This window comes from Chrysemys picta, chromosome 2, assembly GCF_011386835.1.
Source record: "Chrysemys picta bellii isolate R12L10 chromosome 2, ASM1138683v2, whole genome shotgun sequence".
Lineage (NCBI taxonomy): Eukaryota > Metazoa > Chordata > Testudines > Emydidae > Chrysemys > Chrysemys picta.
In genome coordinates, this window is record NC_088792.1 from 216786376 (window position 1) to 216806789 (window position 20414).

Consider the following 20414-nt stretch of genomic DNA (forward strand, 5'->3'; position numbering starts at 1 on the left):
CAGTCTGAGAAGGCACAACATGCATTATGGATGGCCCAAAGTTCCAATACACTGATATGGAGTGAGGCTTCCTGTTTCAACCACAGACTCTGCACCCGCAACAAATCCAGATGCGTCCTCCAACCCAGAAGGGAAGCATTGGTACCACTGACTTGGTCGGAGAAGGCATGCATTGCATGGGGATTCCCACCAGTGTAGGAAATATAGAACTGGTGGAGGGAGGCAAACCAACCTGTCCAACTATCATGCAGGGCAGGGTAGTAAATCGTCCTAAGCCACATCTGAAGGGGGTGCAAGATGGTGAACTGGACCACTTGCATGCAAGAGGACACATGGCCCAACACATTCAGACACATGCAAATTGTCATGTACAGCTGAAATTGAAGACTGAGGCAGAGCTGTTGAATAGCCTGGAAGTGGTTGGTCAGCAAAACACTCTCTACCTCGTGCAGTCTAACAGGGCCCCAGTGAATAAGACTTTACTGTGTTTAAAGTGAGTCCCAGATGGTTGAGGAAATGCAACGTGGTGTCAATGTGGGCGAGAACCTCCACTCTGGAGTTGTCAAGGTACAGGATGATGTGGATTCCCTTCCTCCTGAGATATGCCATGACCACCACCATGAATTTCGTGAAGACTCGGGGGCAGAAGAGAGGCCGAATGGGAGAACCATATACTGAAAGTGGCGTTCTCCTATCACAAAATGCATAAACTTCCTGTGGCTCTGTAGAATGGCCATATGAAAGTCCTGAAGGTCCAGGATAGCAAACCTGTCGTTCTGAGACAGCAAGGGGAAGATAGCTGATAGAGTGACCATGTGAAATATCATGTACTTGATGAATTTGTTGAGGTCGGCAAAGGTCAAGAATAGGTCTCATCCTGCCCTTGGATTTTGGTATCAGGTAGTACTGGGAGTAAAAGCCGTGGTCCTGGTATTCTGGTGTAACCTCCTCTACTGCTTCCAACTTCAACAGAGAGTTGACCTGATCAATGAGCAGTGTCTTGTGAGGGGGGTCCCAGAAGACGGATGGAGAAGGGGGGTGGAAAGGGGGCATGGAGACTAACTGGACTGCGTAGCCCAATCTGACAGTGTCTAGGGCACAGCTGTCGGAAGTAATCCAGTTCCAAGCATTGTAAAAGTGGGCCTGCTTGTCCCCAAAGGGATGGGGGCCTGGAGGGGTTGGAATAACGACTGAACCAATGCTCTGGACAAAGGAGTTAAAATGGGTGCTTGGCCTGGGCCGAGGGAGGGTGTGAGCACTGGCTGAAGCTCAAGCCCAACTGCTTCCTCTTGGGGGGATCTAACTCGCTTTATAGGGTAGTCCCGTTGTTTCAGGGGAGAAAAGTTGCATAAAGGAATGCTGCGGGCACTGCTGTTGCACCCCATACCATGGGCAGCATCAGTCCCGGTGGAAACTGTGGTACTGGAGTGCCCAAATTCACTGACATCAAAGGTGGTAAGAGCCGCCATGGGAGCACTTTCAGCATGGAATGTGACTGTGCTGACATGATGGGATGTGATGTGGTGCAAGAGTTGAATTAGGCCAGATGGGCCCACTCAGCCAATTAGGCTGCAAACACAGGAGCTTTAAGATGGAGGCAGCTAATTGGAGAGAAGCTCACCTGCGAAGGACAGATGGGGCTTCTACAAAGGACAGGAAATTGGAAGCAGAGGGGGCGCAGGGAGAAGTCTGCAGTCACTGCCTGGGAGAAGGGAGGAGGAAGAGAGTGTCTTCAGAAAACAAACTGATGGATGTAACTGCTAGAATGGGCATCGGCCTGACTGAGCTAATCCCCAGAACCTCCAGGAGGAGCACCGTCCAGAAGTGAGTAGAGCAAACTCGTCACAGCCAAAGACGACCCTGGTGCCAAAGTCCCCCACACTGATTTTGATACCAGCTCCATCTCCACCCCGGGAAGGGGAGCATCTGAATGCAGTGTCAACAGACAGAGCAGTTCAGAGGCTCGCTCCATAACAGGGGTCATATGTGGTGCAGCCCTGGGAAAGTCCTGGACCTACAGCGAGGCTGGGACCAAAAGGCAGAGGAGGCCTGTGGTTGCCTGGTATGCCAATGACACTGGCATCTTCCTTGTCAGTACTGGACACAACAGATGCCCAAAGACTAGAACCAGAGTCAATGATACAAGGTTTTTGCCATTCCCACTCAGTACCAGGGAGGGGTCAGAGGTAGCCACACCATCCCACACACCATTCCACGCTTTTCCTAGGGGAGGCAAAGGAGTCACCCGTGACCTGGAGCGGTCCTGACTGGTCTTACGAGACCTCTTCCTCAGTGCCTATGAAGGAGAATGGCTCCTCAGTCTCTTCGGCAAGGCACCTACCCGGGAAAGAGAGGCAACGGTGCCCGAGGGCAATCCTCAGCCTAAAGAGGGCCTCAGTACTGGATCAGATAGCCTGACCTGTTCAAGCAGGTGCTGTTTGAGATGAAGGTGCCGTGCCACCTGAATCCACTTTTTAAATGACTTACAAATCAAAAGCGCTCTTTAAGGTGGGCCTCCCTGAGACAAAGCAAGCACCATGTGTGGGAGATCGCTGTTGGGGATCATCCCATCACACAAAACACAGTGTTTAAACCCTGGTGGGGGCATCACTGGGGAACACTAACTATCAACTATATTATATAGTTTATTAACACTATATAATAAACTAGGCTAAGACGAAATGCGAGGTTGTAAGACTACAATCACACAGAGCTCTGACTCCAGGGTGGTAAGAAGGAACTGAGGGGGATCAGGGTGGCACTGCCTCATATAGCGAGGGGAAGGGCCACCTCCCCGAGGCACGAGCATGCCCCTCTACAGGTACCGTTAGTCAAAAGGCTCCAGCTCCGGTGTGCTAGAGGCATTCACACCTAAGTGGAATACACAGGGCCGGCTCTGGCTTTTTTGCCACCCCAAGCAAAAAAGGGGCAGCTAGAGTGGCGAAGCAACAACAAAAAAAAACAGGGTGCAAACTTTCAGTGCCACTTATTTGGTGGCTCGTGGCTGCCTCCCCCAGCTGTGCTGGTGAGCCTCTGGGCAGGTGGCAGCTGCACTCTGGCTAGCAGGACTCCCTGCGCTGCAGACATGCCCTGGGCAGCGGAGTGTGCGCCCCAGCTAGTGGGGGGAGAGAGAGAAGGGGGGGGCGGCCAGGGTTTCCTTCAACCGGGGTGCTCTCCACTCGGCCCCTCCTGCCATGCCGCCTGCCGGGAGGGCTCTGTGCCTCTCCCGCCTGCAGGTGAATAGAAAGTCGTCGGTCGGCGGAGAGGGAAGGACGCAGGCTGCCGGGCTTGCTGCAGAAACTGGCACCGGCTGGGGCAGACGGAGCGTGCAGCCTGCTCCCAGCAGGGCGCTCCCCTCTTCCGTGCCGCCGCCCCCTACAGTGGCGCACTGACAGTCGTCGGCGAAACAAAACAAAAAACAAAAAAGCCAGGGCGCAGGGTGGCCAGAGTGGCGAACCAAAAAAAAGTGGCGAACCAAAAAAAAGGGCGGCCGTGCCACCCTAGGATAGGACGGAATGCTGCCCCCTAGAATCTGCCGCCCCAAGCATGAGCTTGCTCGGCTGGTGCCTAGAGCTGGCCCTAGGAATACACCTGCCTCTACTCGAAGAAGAAAATATTATTGTTATATACAGCACTAGTCTTTTGGTAGACAGCCCTAAAATAATTTGTCCTCAGGAGACAATTCCAACACTAAAAATAAAATCATTTCAAAAGCCAGTTAAGATTGCTATGTGACAACAGTATATTTACTTATATAATTTACAAAACTCAAGCACTTAAAAGCAAATAAATGAATAATTAAGGCGATAAAAGATTCGTATTACTTTTTTTCCCCCAGAAGCTCTAGCACCTCTACTGTTTGCAGTATGCTTCAGAAGTTCTGCAAGGAGAAAGACATCATGCTAGAGAAGTTCCTTTTCTTTGTCCCAGGAAATTCAATCCAGGTTTTAACTGAGTTATAAATTGTTTAAAATTGCCATTTCCCTTTTCTTGCATGCGTTCGTTGGGAAAATTTTGGCAGCATGCCAAAACAATAACTGAAAATAAACATTCTGGCTACCACTGCAGCACCAGCACCACCACCACACATTGAACTGCATTAGTCTACACTGCAATTAAAATGCTCTGGGACCCCGTGAAAGGGAAGGTCCCAGGGCTCAGGCTCCAACCCGAGCCTGAATGTCTATACCACAATTAAACAGCCCCTTTCCCCAAGTCAGCTGGCAGTTTTTAATTGTAGTGTAAACATACCCCTAGGGCAGTGGTTTACAAACTTTTTTTCTGGCGACCCAATTGAAGAAAATTGTTGATGCCCTCGAACCAATGGAGCTGGGGATGAAGGTTTTGGGGTGTAGGAGGGGCTCAGGACTGGGGCAGAGTGTTGGGGTGCGGGGGGAGGGCTGCCGGGTGGGGCCAGGGATGAGGGGTTTGGGATGCAGGAGGTGGTTCTGGGTTTTGGGGAGACGGCTCAGTCCAGGAGGGGGTCAGGGCTCTGGCCTGGGGGTGCAGGCTCTGGGTTGGGGCCTGGGATGAGGGGAATTAGGTGTGCCATCAGACACTACCCATTGTTATAAGGGTCTCATTCACAGTTAGGGTAACCAGATGTCCCGATTTTATAAGGACAATCACGATTTTTGGGTCTTTTTCTTGTATAGGCTCCTATTACCCCGCACCCCCTGTCCCTATTTTTCACACTTGCTGTCTGGTCACCCTATTCACAGTCAAAGCGAAAGATGTGATAAAGGTCTATATGGACATCAGTTTAAGAAAAACTGCATGGTTTTTACTATTTTTTTTTTTTTTTACTGTGGGTTATCAAGAAATCTCACATCTTTTGGAATATCTCCTCTGGGAGAAACATCTTGGCTTGAAAGCAGTCTAGAACTGCTCAGATAAAAGTGATCCTACATAACCGTTCCAAGAGAGTAGTTAACAGTGGTTCACATTTATGCGAGAAGGGCATAACAAGTGGGGTCCCTCAGGGATTAGTTTTTGGTCCGGTTCTGTTCAATATCTTCATCAATGATTTAGATAATGGCATAGAGAGTACACTAATAAAGTCTGTGGATTATACCAAGCTGGGAGGGGTTGCAAGTGCTTTGGAGGATAGAATTATAATTCAAAATGATCTGGACAAACTGGAGAAATGGTCTGAAGGAAATAGGATGAAATGCAATAAGGACAAATGCAAAGTACTCCACTTAGGAAGGAACAATCAGTTGCACACATACAAAATGGGAAATGACTGCCTAGGAAGGAGTACTGTGGAAAGAGGTCTGGAGGGGTCAGAGTGGACCACAAGCTAACACTGTTGCAAAAAAAGCAAACATCATTCTGGGATGTATTAGCAGGAGTGTTGTAAGCAAGACACAAGAATTAATTCTTCTGCGCTACTCTGCGCTGATTAGGCCTCAACTGGAGTATTGTGTCCAGTTCTGGGTGCCACATTTCAGGAAAGATGTGGACAAATTGGAGAAAGTCCAGAGAAGAACAACAAAAATGATTAAAAGTCTAGAAAACATGACATATGAGGGAAGATTGAAAAAATTGGGTTTGTTTAGTCTGGAAAAGAGAAGAGTGAGAGGGGACATGATAACAGTTTTCAAGTACATAAAAGGTTGTTACAGGGAGGAGGGAGAAAATTGTTCTTCTTAACCTCTGAAGCAATGGGCTTAAATTGCAGCAAGGGAGATTTAAGTTGGACATTAGGAAAAACTTCCTGTCAGGCTGGTTAAGCACTGGAATAAATTGCCTAGGGAGGCTGTGGAATCTCCATCATTGGATGTTTTTCAGAGCAGGGTAGACAAACACTTGTCAGGGATGATCTAGATAATACTTAGTCCTGCCATGAGTGCAGGGGACTGGATTAGATGACCTCTCGAGGTCCCTTCCGGTCCTATGATTCTATGATATAGATCTTAGAGAAGATTTCTCTCAGTTAATTATCAGTGCCAGAGACTGTAGGAGGTTGCACATGAAGTGAATCACAGAAAACGGATGGTCCAGAGACCTGGCCTGAATTAGGGTATCATATGTCCCGCAACAGTCCCTTCTTTAAGCCCTGTCTCAACTTTTTCTCCAAAAGGAGGCATTTATCCCATTTGCTCTTGCTGACTTGATCAGTTGGCAACAGCAAACACAACAAATATCCACTTTTGTCAAAAAAGTGGGATGCGGTGTGGAGGGGATGAGCAAGATGCCAGCCCCTTGAAGGGGGGAGGCAGGACTTGGGGGGAGCAGCGTTCCAGCATGTGGGGCCCCCACAGGATTCCAGCAACAACGGGGGGGAGGATGCAGCTTGGGCAAGCGGCTGGGGGTGTCCCGTTTTCTCTTTGGGAAATATGGTCACCTGTAGCAGGGTGATCACCCGTTCTGGCCTGGAAAGGGTTAAAGCCAGCCCTGGGAGAGGGTTGGGTCTATGGGAAGCGGCTAGGCTGATGGGGAAGGCAGCCACATCAGGTTGCAGCTGGCCGTATAAAAGGCCAGTGAGCCCAGAGCTTAGGAGACTCCCTCTCTAGCTTTTGAGAGGGAAGGACCTAGTTGCCTGGGAGCTGAGCAGGGACCTGAGGTAGGGCAGCGCTGGGGGAAAGGCAAGAGGGGCTGGGGAGCTCCAGCCTGACAACCCCCCAAGGCTGCAGGGCCTTGTGCAGGGTCTAAACCAGGTACTGGGGTTGCAAAGGGACAGCCTGGGTCTAGGCAATGGCAGCAGGTCCTACCTCCCCCTTGCCAATTATGAGTTCCAACTCTTTGTCAAGGGTACAGCTTCCCTTACTAACGACAACCAATTCACAAGGTTCAAATGACATAATTCAGATTTTGCAAAGATTACATTTAATGTTAAATACAATAAGCAAGTTTTATAGAGCTTTAACAGCTTTCCTAGAAATATAAGAGTATTGGAGGGTGGGAGAGTGCTATCTGTTGTTTTATCGTTTTAAATCAGCTGGGAATAAGAGTATTATTGTATAGTTGAGGATATTTGCTTTGTGATCATTTTAAATAACTGCACCTTAGTTAAATTGCCACAAGTAAATAGAGAACAAATCAGTCTATTTACTTTTTCCTCAGCAGTATATTGTATATGGTTTTAATTTGTTTAAGTATATTGTTAAATTTGGAAATTTCATTTAATTACTCAGATGACAACAGCCGGAATGCCAATAATTTATTGGCAGAGGATCTCCTAGTAAGTAACATTAAATGCAGAAAAGACTATTTAGTCACAAATTTCTTCAGAACAAAACATTAAGCAAAGTACATCCTCACAACTCAGCGCTTCTGCATTCTTTAATATTCTGTACATGCACTATTAAGGACATTATTCATTCCATAAAATGTAAGAATCTTCTCTCATTTCTTAAGAAAGTGGATATTGTCCTAATTCAGGAAATATAATTACACCTCCGTACATGATAAACTGAAACAAAGATTAGACGGGACAAGTACTTGTTGCATCTTACACTAGTCACACGTGGGTAGCTATAATAATGCATGACCAACTTATCCTTAATGGTTAGTTCAGTCACTGCAGTTGAGAAAGGACATTATCTGTTTCTGAGAACTGTTTGGCAATAAATTTAATATCTAGTATGTACACATATATACATATGAAAACAACAACAACAACAAGAGTAAGAGTTTTAGCTACATCATAGAGAAAAGAGGATCTTAGAAATATTATGGAAGCAGCAGCAGCAAGATTTGGAACAGTTTGCATATGTATGGCAAGAGTGAGTCAAAATGACACCTAGTTGTGTGCCTGTGTGACAAGGATAGCAATGTTTGTCAATAGTGACAGAAAAAGGGAGGGAAGTAGAAAAAGGTGAGATGAAAACTGAGAAATTCAGCTGTAACTATGTTAAATTTTAATGAACTGTAAAATATCCTGGAGGAGATGGTTACACAATAACATTGAAATACAGGGTTGAATAGAGGAAGATAATTCAGAAGTGGAGACAGAGATTTGGGAGTCATTGGCAGAAAGATAGTACTTGAAACCCTGTTTGGGAAGATCACCTTGAGGAAGGGTGTAGAAATAGGTATGGGCCTATGATATCCTCTCTGTGGACCAATCACTAAAAGGGGGATGAGACACAACCTTGCCATCATGTTTCAATAATATATGCTAACAGCATAAAGGTTGAAACTCAGGAATCCTGAATTCTGCTCTGAGCTCTGGACAGAAGTGTTTTCTAGTGGTTAGACCCTTCTGCTCCTGTTTCCTCCAGCCTGACATTTTCTGCCCTTGTATCCATCTGTCTCTGTCCACCATGTTCTTTCCCCTATTACACCTTTCCCCATTCAGTTCCTGTCCCTTCCCCTCCCAGCATCCTGTCCTGTTCCCCCTTTTCCTATCCCCACACCTAGCTTTGTAATCCCGTGACAGTCTGTATTTGTCCCTCCCTCCCATTTTGCTACTCATCTGTCTGCATTCCAGTCAGGCTATATCAATGTCCTTTATATTGTCTAGGTGCCAGCAGAGCACTGAAAACATAAGAGTCTCACTGCTCTCACTTCTGTGCCTGGTGCCACAGCAGCATCCACTCTGCTCGACCCCCCTCCCCTCTGCCCCACCTCTTCCCGCCCCCTCTCCCAAGCGCACCACGTCCCACTCCTCCCCCTCCCTGCCAAAGCCGACCTGCATGCTGTGAAACAGCTATGCGTGGCGGGTGGGACTCGGGAGGCACTGGGAGAGAAGGGGAGGAGTGATCAGCGGAGCCGCCAGTGGGGGAGAGGGGCAGGGGGCGAGGGAGGGGAGGGGGCAGCTTGGTTCCTGGTGTGTGCTGAGCACATGCTAATTTTTCTCCGTGGGTGCTCCAGAGCTGGAGCACCCTATGCTGCCCCATACTAGAGTGCACAGTGAGTTCTGCAGGAGTGGAGTGTGCCCCTTGTTATTCGCACTGAGCTCTTTGGGGGTGGAGCATGCTTGGAGACTTTTACTGTCAGCCTCGAAAAAATGTTCAAATGGCATTTTCAGTGGCTTGTAATTCAGCCAAATGTGGGTGGATTTTCACAGGAACAGCAAAAAGGCCAGAGCAACCTCCTTGCAAATGTCAAATCTCTAATCCAAAGGATGGAGGTTCTAGAATTTCTCAGTGAAATCGTTGTATGATTTTAACATTGGCAAAACAATGGAATTTTTTCCTAACCTCATCCCCGGTAACAGATGTACCACCCTTGCTGAAACTTTGCAAAAAACTCCAGACAGAGGCAGCCGCCTGGCATGGAACATTTCAGCCCATAAAATTAAAGTCTGAAAAGTTATAAGCAACTGAAAAATGGTCTTGAATGAAAAGTGTTAGTCAAACTTTACTATAGGAATTGCTGCCAACTCTGCCTATAATAAGGCCACATCTAAAGAAATTAATTAAATCAGGACTATGTTACAAATAGCATTCTCTTCTATCCAATTTTTCCACATCTTAAAAATAATTTAAATAAAATAATATCATATACAACCTTGTACCGGATTTTTTCTCTAATTATTTTTTCTTCTAATTCCTCCAGTTTTATTTTTCCTTCACCATAAGCTATTTCAATATTATATAGCTCTTTATTCACTTTTCTTATTTGCTCTTCAATTTTACGGGTGTTTTTGCATATAATCTGCAGTTCTGACTGATACGTTATTTTTCTTCTTGAACTGTTAAAATAAAACAAAACCTTAGAATTATCTTACAAGAGATGCATGCTTGCAAAAGTAGAAAATTAAAAGAAAAAAATCATTGTTGAATAAGTAAAACTAAAACATTTTAAAATCTTAGGGCAGGTCTCCACTAACCCCCCAATTCGAACTAAGGTACGCAACTTCAGCTACGTGAATACCGTAGCTGAAGTTCGAAGTACCTTAGTTCGAACCTACCTCTGTCCAGACGCGGCAGGCAGGCTCCCCCGTCGACTTCGCGGTACTCCTCTCGCCGAGCTGGAGTACCGCAGTCGACGGCGAGCACTTCCGGGTTCGACTTATCTCGTCCAGACAAGACGTGATAAGTCGAACTCAGAAATTCCATTTGCTTGCCACCAAACTACCGGGTAGTGTAGACCTACCCTTACTTACAAACTAAAGTCAGTATTTTATGAACCACTTAGTTGATGCTGGATATACCAGGTACATCTTCCAAATGCATACTTCCATTTTGCTGCAAAATATACTGTATCTTGTATGCCCAGATAGTTTATTGATTTCAGGAAGTCATATATTCATACTACAGATATCCAGAAAACAATAAAATCTACATCTGTAATATAGATAATCAAAAAATACATTAAAAGAAAGTTGCATAATAAAGTACTCAAGTCAACAAATGCCAAAGTTAAGGTTGCCCACACAACCTTAACTCAGCTGCCTCATGATAATGGACCAAATCTTGGGCCACACACAGGCTACTTAGCACCACACCATTGACACAAAGCAGACATACAGCTGATGGATCCACTTCCCTATGGCTTTCCCTCCTTCAGCAATCCTTGGTGACAGAGCCATTAGAGATCACTTATATACAGTGTGCAAGAAAAAACATTAACAAGGAACAAATTTAGTTAAAGTGAACCTGAAATGCTATTGGTTAGACTAAATCAGACCCAGTGGCATAGACCAGAACCAATCAAATCAAAGGAATACGATGGACATGTCAACATTTTATTTTCCTTTGACTAATGAAAGATGGTCTATATTGGTATAACTTAACACTTTTTAGCTGCTTTTAACAGAAAAGTGGGATTAATGAGGAACCTTTCACTGAGCAACCAAAGGCAGCATCAGTTGAACCAAAACATCAAACCTCTGTCATCTAAGGGTATGTCTACACTACGAAATTAGGTCGATTTTATAGAAGTCAATTTTTAGAAATCGATTTTGTACAGTCGATTGCGTATTTCCACACTAAGCGCATTAATTCGGTGGAGTGCATCCTCACTACCGTGGCTAGCATCAACGTACGGAGCAGTGCACTGTGGGTAGCTATCCCACAGTTCCCGCAGTCTCTGCCACCCATTGGAATTCTGGGTTAAGCTCCCAATGCCTGATGGGGCAAATACATTGTCAAAGGTGGTTTTGGGTACATGTCGTTAGTCGCCCCTCCCTCCGTGAAAGCAACGGCAGACAATCATTTCTTGCCAGACACCAGGGCAATTAGAAGAGCATAGCAAGGTGCGCTGCGCATCAGAGAGGCTTTTAAAACCTGTTTCATGACTGGCCAGGCTTCGGTGTGACAGTTGTGTGTGTTTCTCCTTTCTGCAAACCCGCCCCCTTTGTTGATTTTAATTCCCTGTAAGCCAACCACCCTTCCGACTTCGAAATAAAGTAACTATTGTTTTGAAACCATGCATTCTTTCTTTATTAATTTTTTTTAAATGAGATAACGGACAAGGTAGCACAGGTGGGGTGAGGGAGGAGGGAAGGACAAGGCCACATTGCTTATTGTAGCCACACTAAAAATCAAACTGTTTGAATGACAGCCTTCTGTTGCTTGGGCCATCCTCTGCAATGGAGTGGCTGGGTGCCCAGAGCCTCCCGCCCTGCATTCTTGGGCGTCTGGGTGAGGAGGCTGTGGAACATGGCGAGGAGGGTAGGCGGTTATACAGTGGATGCAGGCAGGGGTCTGTACTCTTGTTGGCTTTCCTACAACTCCAACAGACGCTTGATCATGTCCGTTTGCCCCCCCAACAGATGCTTCATCATGTCCGTTTGCTCCCCCATTAGTCTTAGCATCACATCCTGCCTCCACTCTTCACACTCACTTAATTCTTTCCTAGCCTCTGTCACTGAATGCCTCCATGCATTAAGCTGTGCCCTATCAATGCAGGAGGACTGCATGAGCTCGGAAATCATGTCATCACAAGTGCATTTTTTTCACCTTCTGATCTGTGATAACCTCAGGGACGGAGATGATAGGGGGAGCGTAGAAACATTCTATGCTCTATGATTCTGGGGGGAGTGCATGGTCACCTGTGCTGCTGAGTTCGCCACGCTGACCAAGCAGGAAATGAAATTCAAAAGTTCCCGGGGCTTTTCCTGTGTACCTGGCTAGTGCATCGGAGTTCAAAGCGCTGTCCAGAGCGGTCACAATGGAGAACTCTGGGATAGCTCCCAGAGGCCAATATTGTCGATTTGCGTCTGCACTACCCCAAATTCGACCCAGCAAAGTTGATTTTAGCACTATTCCTCTCGCCAGGGAGGAGTCAATTTTAAGAGCCCTTCAGGTCGACAGAACGGGGTTGGTTTTGTGGACGCATTCATTTTTAAATCGACCTAACACGGTTAAATTCGACCTAACCCTGTAGTGTAGACCAGGCCTAAGAAAAATACTGTATATACCCTATAGAGGAACATACTGTAGCTCTGCATGTTTAAAGCTACAAAACTTCTGACTCAGCCCAGAAGTGACCATACCCCTAGTACAATTAGAGGCAAGACTGACACTTTCAATAATAGGCTCCATAAATACAGACTTTACTAGAGCTAAAAACAAGAAACAGTAACTTACCTTACAGTAAGTGTGGTTCTTCATGTGTTGTCCATTCATATTCCACTCTTGGTGATCATGCGCCCCACAAATTTGAGATCAGAATATTTGGGCCCATAGTGACTGTTGGAGACATGTATGCACCAAATCTACTCATGACCTGTAGCAAAGGCATAAAGGGTGGACCAAGCCCAACCACACTCAGTTCCTTCATCAATACAGATTCCAGATGTTATAAGACACCACAGTAGCAGGGAAGGAGGCTGGGCCATGGAATATGTGTGGACAGCACATCTCGAAGAACCACAGTACCTAGCCAGTGGTTCAGTTCCAGAAACTTCTGGTTTTTGTCTTCCTTTGCTCACAGTTCAGGAAAAATCGCTGAGAAGATTATGTGGACATGTTTCGCCTTCAACATCCTTTCAAGCTCCCTGAAGTCATTAGTGCCAATATGCACCATCACCAATTTATTCTTGCCCATCAACATCAAAAGCCTCTCTAATCTTAGAATGATGTTTCATTCTTGGGTCCAGGAAGATAAGCACATTATCCTATTGTCTACCTGCTCCTTGGAGAATATTCTTTCTTCATTCTTTTTAATATAAAATCCACAGCAAGAACAGTCTGTCTTCCTTGGACAGCTGGAGATCTCTTTGTGGGCATGCTTATCTTGCATGTTGGGCTGAACAGCCACACACAGGTATGTTCCATACAGCTTTCTCTGCAATTCGACAAGCTGGAACTTCAGATATATTTTCTGCAGTTTCCATGCTAAGAACATGATAATGATTGGATACTTCTACCTGTATGGAATTCCTCCCGGTTCTCTCCAGTTTGGTGGTCACAGTCTTCCCATCCTCTTTTATTTCCATCAATGTAGAATGCCACCTAGTCCTCTTGCCTCTGGTGGTTAAAAACTGCCAAGACTCCCCTCTAGTTCCCACTCTCTCAGGTGCCTTGGTGGCCAGTTCCTTCCTTTCTTGAATCTGTGGGGGTGATGTTTCCTAAATCAGATTGTCTAACAACTCTTCAGCCTCTCTGATGCGCCATAGTGAATGTACTTGTCCTTCCAGACCATAATCTTTTCTTCCAGCAAAGCCACCAGCTCACATTTAATACAGAGGAAATTCCTTCTGGTTTCCAGCAGGAAAGAACATGACAAATCTATTGCAAGTCACAACCACTGTTCCATAACTGGCCATCACAGTATTGAGAGTAGAACTATACCTAGAAAAAAAATCCTCTCACTCCATCTGAAACTTGTTTGCTGCTCCTGTTCACCTGGCAACTGACTTAAACACTGAAGCCCAGATCTTTAAAGCTATTTAGGCATTGCTGCACTCAGCATTGCAACACCTAGGTGATTGAAGAGCCTAAGTTTAATTTTCACAAGTTATTTAAGCATTTAGGAGCCTAAATCCTTTCAGCTCCTAAGTGTCTAAATCTCTTTTGAAAATGATATATGGGCTCCTAAATCAGATAGGTGTTGCAATGCTGAGCGCAACACCTGCATACCTTTCAAAATCTGGGTCTAAATTTTGCTGCTTAGCTCCATGCCTTTGCTGAGAGGGAGGGATTAATCACTCAGACTTCAAACATCAGGCCTGATCAAAGACCCAACTGTATGCTTCAAAGCCAGTAATTTGCACCAGTTTCCACTGACCTTCAATTTACAGCACTTAAACTAAACATTTAAAAATTATTTAATGTAAAGAAGGCTTATTATGCATCAATAAGGTATGAATTCAGACAGCCTTATGAATTTGTCATGAAAATATATCAGCTCAGCCACAAAATCTACTCACCGCTTTCCATGATGTTCTGATAATGGAGAAAAGAAAACTAACGATATTTTAGCAACCCATAAAAAATTACTCATACAAGTTGAGAGTAATAATTTGCAAAACTGCAACATGATCAATAATGCTAAAGGGTTTTAATAGTCTTAAAATACATTTTATTTTTATAAATGCATTAGGAATAATGTTATATATAACAGCATTTAAAGTATATTTGAAATCACTAAGAAAGAGAAGGTTACTCACCTTGTGTAGTAACTGAGGTTCTTCAAGATGTGTCCCTGTGGGTGCTCCACTTCAGGTGATTGTGCACCCCTACACCTCTAGTCGGAGAATTTCAATAGCAATACCCAGTTGGGCTGCCCATGAGCTCTCCCAGTCTCGCACCTGTAGCGGTGATTAACTAGTGCTGTGTGGCCAACCCCGCTCAGTTCCTTCTCTACTGCAGAGGATCTTGAGAGAACTCTGAAATAGAGGGGAGGACAGTGGGCAGTGGAGCACCCACCAAGACACACATCTTGAAGAACCTCAGTTACTGCACACGGTGAGTAACCTTCTCTTCTTCTTCGAGTGATGTTCCTGTGGGTGCTCCACTTCAGGTGACTGTAGAGAAGTGTCCCTCAGTGGAAGGAAGGGGCTATGGAGTTGGATCTGTGATCGATGATAGGGCCATGAGTACTAATAAAGTGTCTGATGTCGAGTCTTGCTTGATTGCATAGTGCTGAATGAATGTGTGATCTGATGCCCAAGTGGCTGCTTTACATGTGTCTGTAATAGGCACTGTAACAGGGTTAGCACCCACCTCTTGCGAGCACCCGCTTTTCTCTGGCTGATATATCTGCAATTACAGTCTTTTTGGGGGCGGCACCTGCCTCTCACACGCAGCCCCCTTTGGTTGGTTGGGTGTGAGCCTGCTTTTGGTTTTAGTTCTTATACCAGGGTGGCACGCACCTCTCGTGAGCACTCCTCTCCATCCCGGCTGATGGTTTTCTTGGCAAGTCTTCAGCAACTCATCCCTCTGACGGAGCTGCATACACTTTCCCCCCTTCCGGGATATACAATCCAAGTTCTTATCTTGGCCCTGGTATGGGGCCCTAGCTCTAAGGCTTCTCCCAGAAGCACTGCCTTCTTGAACCACCCAGATTGGGCCCATCTCAGTACCCACAGCTGGTGGTGTTTCAGCAGGCCTCCCTGGGCTCAGTCTTCAACCAGACCAATGGGGCCCATCTTGGTACCGTCACTGGCCTGGCCAGGTTCTGTGCTCAGTCCCCCTGGGCTTCAGCCTGCCCGCACTGACCTTCCACTGGTCCTGCTGCTCTTCCCGCCAGCCAGGCACCCGGTCTTCAGCAGCCTTCCCGGGGCTTCAGTCCTGTCTGTGATGAGCTCTCCACAGTGAGCTGTCCGTGGTACTGCTGCTCTTCCAGCCAGACAGTCACCCAGTCTTCACTCCTTGAGCTCCATATAGCAACTGAACTTCTCTGCTCTGCTGCTTGTCTTATATAGGGCCCTTCTGGCCCCAGACTGGCTGCTCCATCAGCCCATCTGATTGGCTGCTCCTCTGCAGCCACTCTAGGCTGTCTGGAGGACTTCTCTCTGCTCTATTCTGGGGCATTGTGATGCAGGGCCACGTGGCCTCCAGCAGGGGGCCTCCGGACCTAGTCCACCCTGCCACAGGCACATTATTAAGGAAGGATACCGATGTGGCGAGCGACCTGTTGTGGGGGGTTACAGTTCATGCTGGCGGTAGCAGAGATGAATGCACTCTGAAATCCATTTTCAAAGTCTTTGCTTAGATATAGCATCTCCTTTAGATCTCTCTCTGTATTCAAGATAAATAGTTTTGGTGCCTTCCTGAACGGTTTAGTCCATTTGAGATAAATGACTAGTGCCCTTCTGACATCTAGAATATGGAGTGCCACTTCTTGCCTGTTCTTACGGGTTTTAGGGAAGAATGTGGGAAGATGGATGGGTTGGTTGAGGTGGAACAAAGAGGGTATTTTAGGTAGAAATTTAGGATGTGGTCTTAGAGTGATCTTGTTCTTGAAAAAGATCATGTATGGGGGGGTATGCCATGAGGGCCCCAAGTTCTCCTATGTGTCTTGTGGATGTGATGGCAACAAGGAAGGCTACTTTCATTGGAAGGTGTAATAGTGAACATGTAGCCCAGGTTTCAAACATAAGTCTGGTAAGAGAATGAAGTATTAAATTAAGATCCCATGGATGCATTGGGACTCTGAGTTCAGAATAGAGGCTCCAGACACCTCGTAAGAACTGTTTTGTAAATGGATGGGTAAAGACTGAAAACCCATCCACTTTATGGTGGAAGGTTGTGATAGCTGCAAGGTGTACTCTGAGTGAGCTCAGTGAAAGACCTGATTGTAGGAGATGGTCTACTTCCTGTCTCAGAAGGTGCTTGTGAGAGGGGTCCCTGAAGAAGGATGGGGAGGGAGGGTAGGTGGGGGGGATGGAGGTGAACTGCATGGAATAACCGGTGGTGACAATTTCCAGCACCCATTTGTCGAAAGCAATAATTTGCCATGCTGGGTAGAATGGTGTCAAATGATCTGTAAAGGGATGGCTGTTAGAAAGTGATTTCAGCAACTGGAATTGGGGGAGTCTCTTGGGACTTCAACCAAACCCTCAAATTTGATGTTTTGATCCACACTGTCGCGATGTAGAAGTTTGAGATTCGAATGGCCTATGTCTGTCTTCGCCTCCATCTCTGGATATCATACTGCCTCTGTGACTGTATGTAAGGTGCTGGTCTTGAGCACTGTGATGAATAATATCTGCCTTGTTTTTGTTTCTGTGCAGGTGTGTACATGTCTAAAGACCAAAGAGTCGCTCTAGAGTCTTTCAATGTATGCAGGGACTTGGTCTTACCTGCAAATAATTTTGGACCTTCAAAGGGGAGGCATGTCGCATCACTATGGCAGTTGTGATGGATCTTGCACCGCCATGTCTGCTGAGTCTAAGGATGCCTGCAGAGCTATTCTTGCCAGGAGATGACTGACCTAAATTGCTCCCTTTTATCTTCAGGAATGAAGTTAATACATTCAGAAAGTTTGGAGTAATTTGCGAGAGTCTATTTCGCCATCAAAGCTTCATAGTGGGCTATTCTGAACTGCAATGTCACTGACGAATAGGCCTTATTACCAAAAAGATCCAATCTTTTCCTTTATCATACAGGGTGGTCCTCGAACGGTGTTGTCTAACCCATTCATTGACCATCTTTATCACCAATGAGTTTGGCTGCGGGTGTGAAAATAGAAATTCTAGACCCTTTGATGGGATGTAATACTTCTTATCGGCCCTTTTACAAATTGGGAGGATTATTGTGGGGGTCTGCCAGATGGTGTTGGCGGGATCCATGAATGCCTCATTTATGGGAAAGGCAATTCTGGAGGAGGCTGATGTGTGTAATATGTCCAACAACTTGTGTTGGGACTCAGCAACTTCTTCCAGAGGGATTTGGAGAGTGACTACGATTCATTTAAACAGCTCCTGAAATTGTTTAAAATCATCTCCTGTTGTAGGTGGCGGAGGCATGATGGTCTTGTCTGGAGAGGAGGAGGTGTTAGTTGCAGGAGTGACCTCCTGCTCTACAGCCTCCTCTATTTCCTCAAAAAGTCTCCTCGGGGAACTGATGGGATCCCATCTCTGACACTGATGGGGAACGTCTCTGTCTTTCCCTTGAGGTGCTGGGAGGCTTGGAATAATGTTGCCTATATACCATCCATAGGTCCCAATATGGCCACTATGGTAGGAATGGCATTGGTGGTGGCATCCATGGATGTCCACACCACCTCTGGGTGCCAGCCCTGCAACAATGTCCTGGCTGTTTTTGCAGATCTGGTCTGATGATTCCCTAGCTGGGTGAAGAGTGGTGTGAAGAATAAACATCTTCTTCCTCATTGTCCTCCTCCTCACTAGAAAAAGGAGAGGCAGATATGTTTATTGGCATGTGTAATAGTGCTGAATGTGCCGATGCTATATCACTACCGAGAAGAGGTGATTCCGGTGCTGCACAAACTACTAAGTCCTTATGTCGGAGAAACTGATGCATTCCAAGAGATCCCAGTACTGAAAATGGCATCGGCAGTAATTGTTGTGGTACCAGAATTGTTGCGGTGCCGGGAGGATTGGTGCCGAGGATGTCTGTACCGAAGGAGGTAAAGTAGACTTAGGTACCGCTGTCTCAGCATTATGCACCAGAGAGCCAGAGGATGGCACTATAAGCTGAGGTGCTGTGGAGGTGCTTGGTACCAAGTGTTTAGCTGCCTCAGTCAGTGCCGTGGTAGAAGGGTAGTCTTGTCTCTGCTATCCTTCTGTGCGCCTGCCTGCTTAGGTTATTGGGCTTTAGCGGTAATGGAAGATCCTGATGACTCGTAGGTACTTAGCTGCAGCATGGTCAATATTGAGGATGTGGAAAGAGTTGGAGAACTTATTTTTCAAGGCTCCCTTTGGGGGAGAAGTGGTAGCTCTCTTCTTCACCCTTTTTCTGGGAGAGAGCTACCACTTCTCCTACAAAGGGAGCCTCAAAAAGAAGTGTTCTCTGACTCCTTCTTCACCCTTTTTCTGGGAGGCAGGTCCCTCCCGTGCAGTCACTGACCTTCTGCATATTCACAGAAGAAAGTTTTAAAGTATAATTGGGAATGAAGGTGCTTTTAATCTAGAGATAATATAAGAATATTTATATTTTTTGTTTTTCAAATTGCCAAACTCTAGAACCCATGTGTGTGACTGTTGTTTGTTTGTTTGTTAGTGTGGGAGGGTGGGGGCATGAGAATAAGATTACAGAACACCAACAATTTAAGTACAAGATTTCAACCTGACGTGATGTAAAATTATTGAAATATTAATTCAGAAAGATTTAAAATGGAAACAATTGACCGATGCTCATTTAAAATGCTGCTTCTTATTTTCCTCCAGATCTTTGACTTTTCTGTTTATATTGCAGGTATTTTACAGAGTTTGAATTACCTTTCTCTGGATTTTTGCACATATTCTTCATTTTCTCTCTCAAGTTCTTTATTTTCACGTTCCAATTCATCCACTGCTTGAAGGGTATTGAGGAGCGTTTGTTTCATAGTCAAATGTTCAGATTCCCAGCTAGTTTTCTAAGAAACATTAAGACAGAGTAGGTTTGAAGATCATTTAAAGCTAACACAATGTACAAAGACTTTCACTTATAATTAATGAAAACAATAAAAAAACTTACTAAATCTTCCATCACTTTAATCACTTCAGAACAAGCATCTAATAAACTTTTGTTCTCATTTTCTTGAGCCAATGTTTTATTGTTTAAATCCTCTACCTGGAAAACATATGTAAAAGTTAATAAAAAAACAATATTAGCAACAAGAGAACTACACAAAAATTAAATACCAAAAATGGAAAAAGAACAGTTAGTTACTTTACAGTAACTGCAGTTCCTTGACATGTGTTGTATACATCAATTTAATTCTTGGGGCACATACAGTTCACACATGCAAGATCAGATTCTTTTGGTCAGCATTATCCACTGGGGTCGTGTCTGCACCGTAGGTGTCCTCACAGTTCCTTCACCAATACAGAATCCAGAGTAGGATTCCACAATAGCAGGGAAAGAGGCACCATTATAAAATCCTTTTGGACAACACATCTCAAAGAGCCACTGTTAATGTAACATAAGTAGCCACTTTTTCTTCTTTAAGTGATTGGGCATGTCAGATGGTGTGCTGATAGGTCCCAAAAGAAAACCTCTTTCATTTACTTTTATAAAAGTCACTCAAATTGTAGCTTTCCTATTTCGGAGCAGAATGCTTTGAAATTTCAGCTGAACATCATCTTTTGGTGGATGTCAGACATTCAGCAACCAGGCTGGCAAAGGTAACAATGAATCTGTCTGTTGTTCTGTGAGACTATGTCAGGCAGAGCAGGCAAAATGACCAGGGGCTGCATTGAGAAGTTCACCATATCCAAATACCAGAACTGCCTGGCCAATGCCAGAGTTATCATGATCACTGACCTAACATCTTGCCTCAGTTTCCTCAGGACCCTTGGTATCATGGGAATTTGGGGAGAAGGCATACATCAATCCCAGTTTCCAGGGAATAAGAACGGCATCTGCAGAGATTGGACTGAATCCCCCTCTGGAGCAGAACACTTA

At 45.5% G+C, this 20414-nt stretch overlaps 1 protein-coding gene across 1 annotated transcript in view; it reads right to left on the reverse strand.

Moving 5' to 3' along the window:
• Positions 1-20414, reverse strand: part of CCDC178 (coiled-coil domain containing 178) — a 313262-nt gene that overhangs the window by 235910 nt on the left and 56938 nt on the right. The window contains exons 8-10 of the mRNA XM_065582469.1: positions 19485-19580; positions 19247-19383; positions 9460-9643 (exon numbers count right to left, since the gene is read on the reverse strand). Of these exons, the coding sequence (XP_065438541.1) occupies positions 9460-9643; positions 19247-19383; positions 19485-19580 (417 nt within the window). The remainder of the gene's footprint in view (positions 1-9459; positions 9644-19246; positions 19384-19484; positions 19581-20414) is intronic.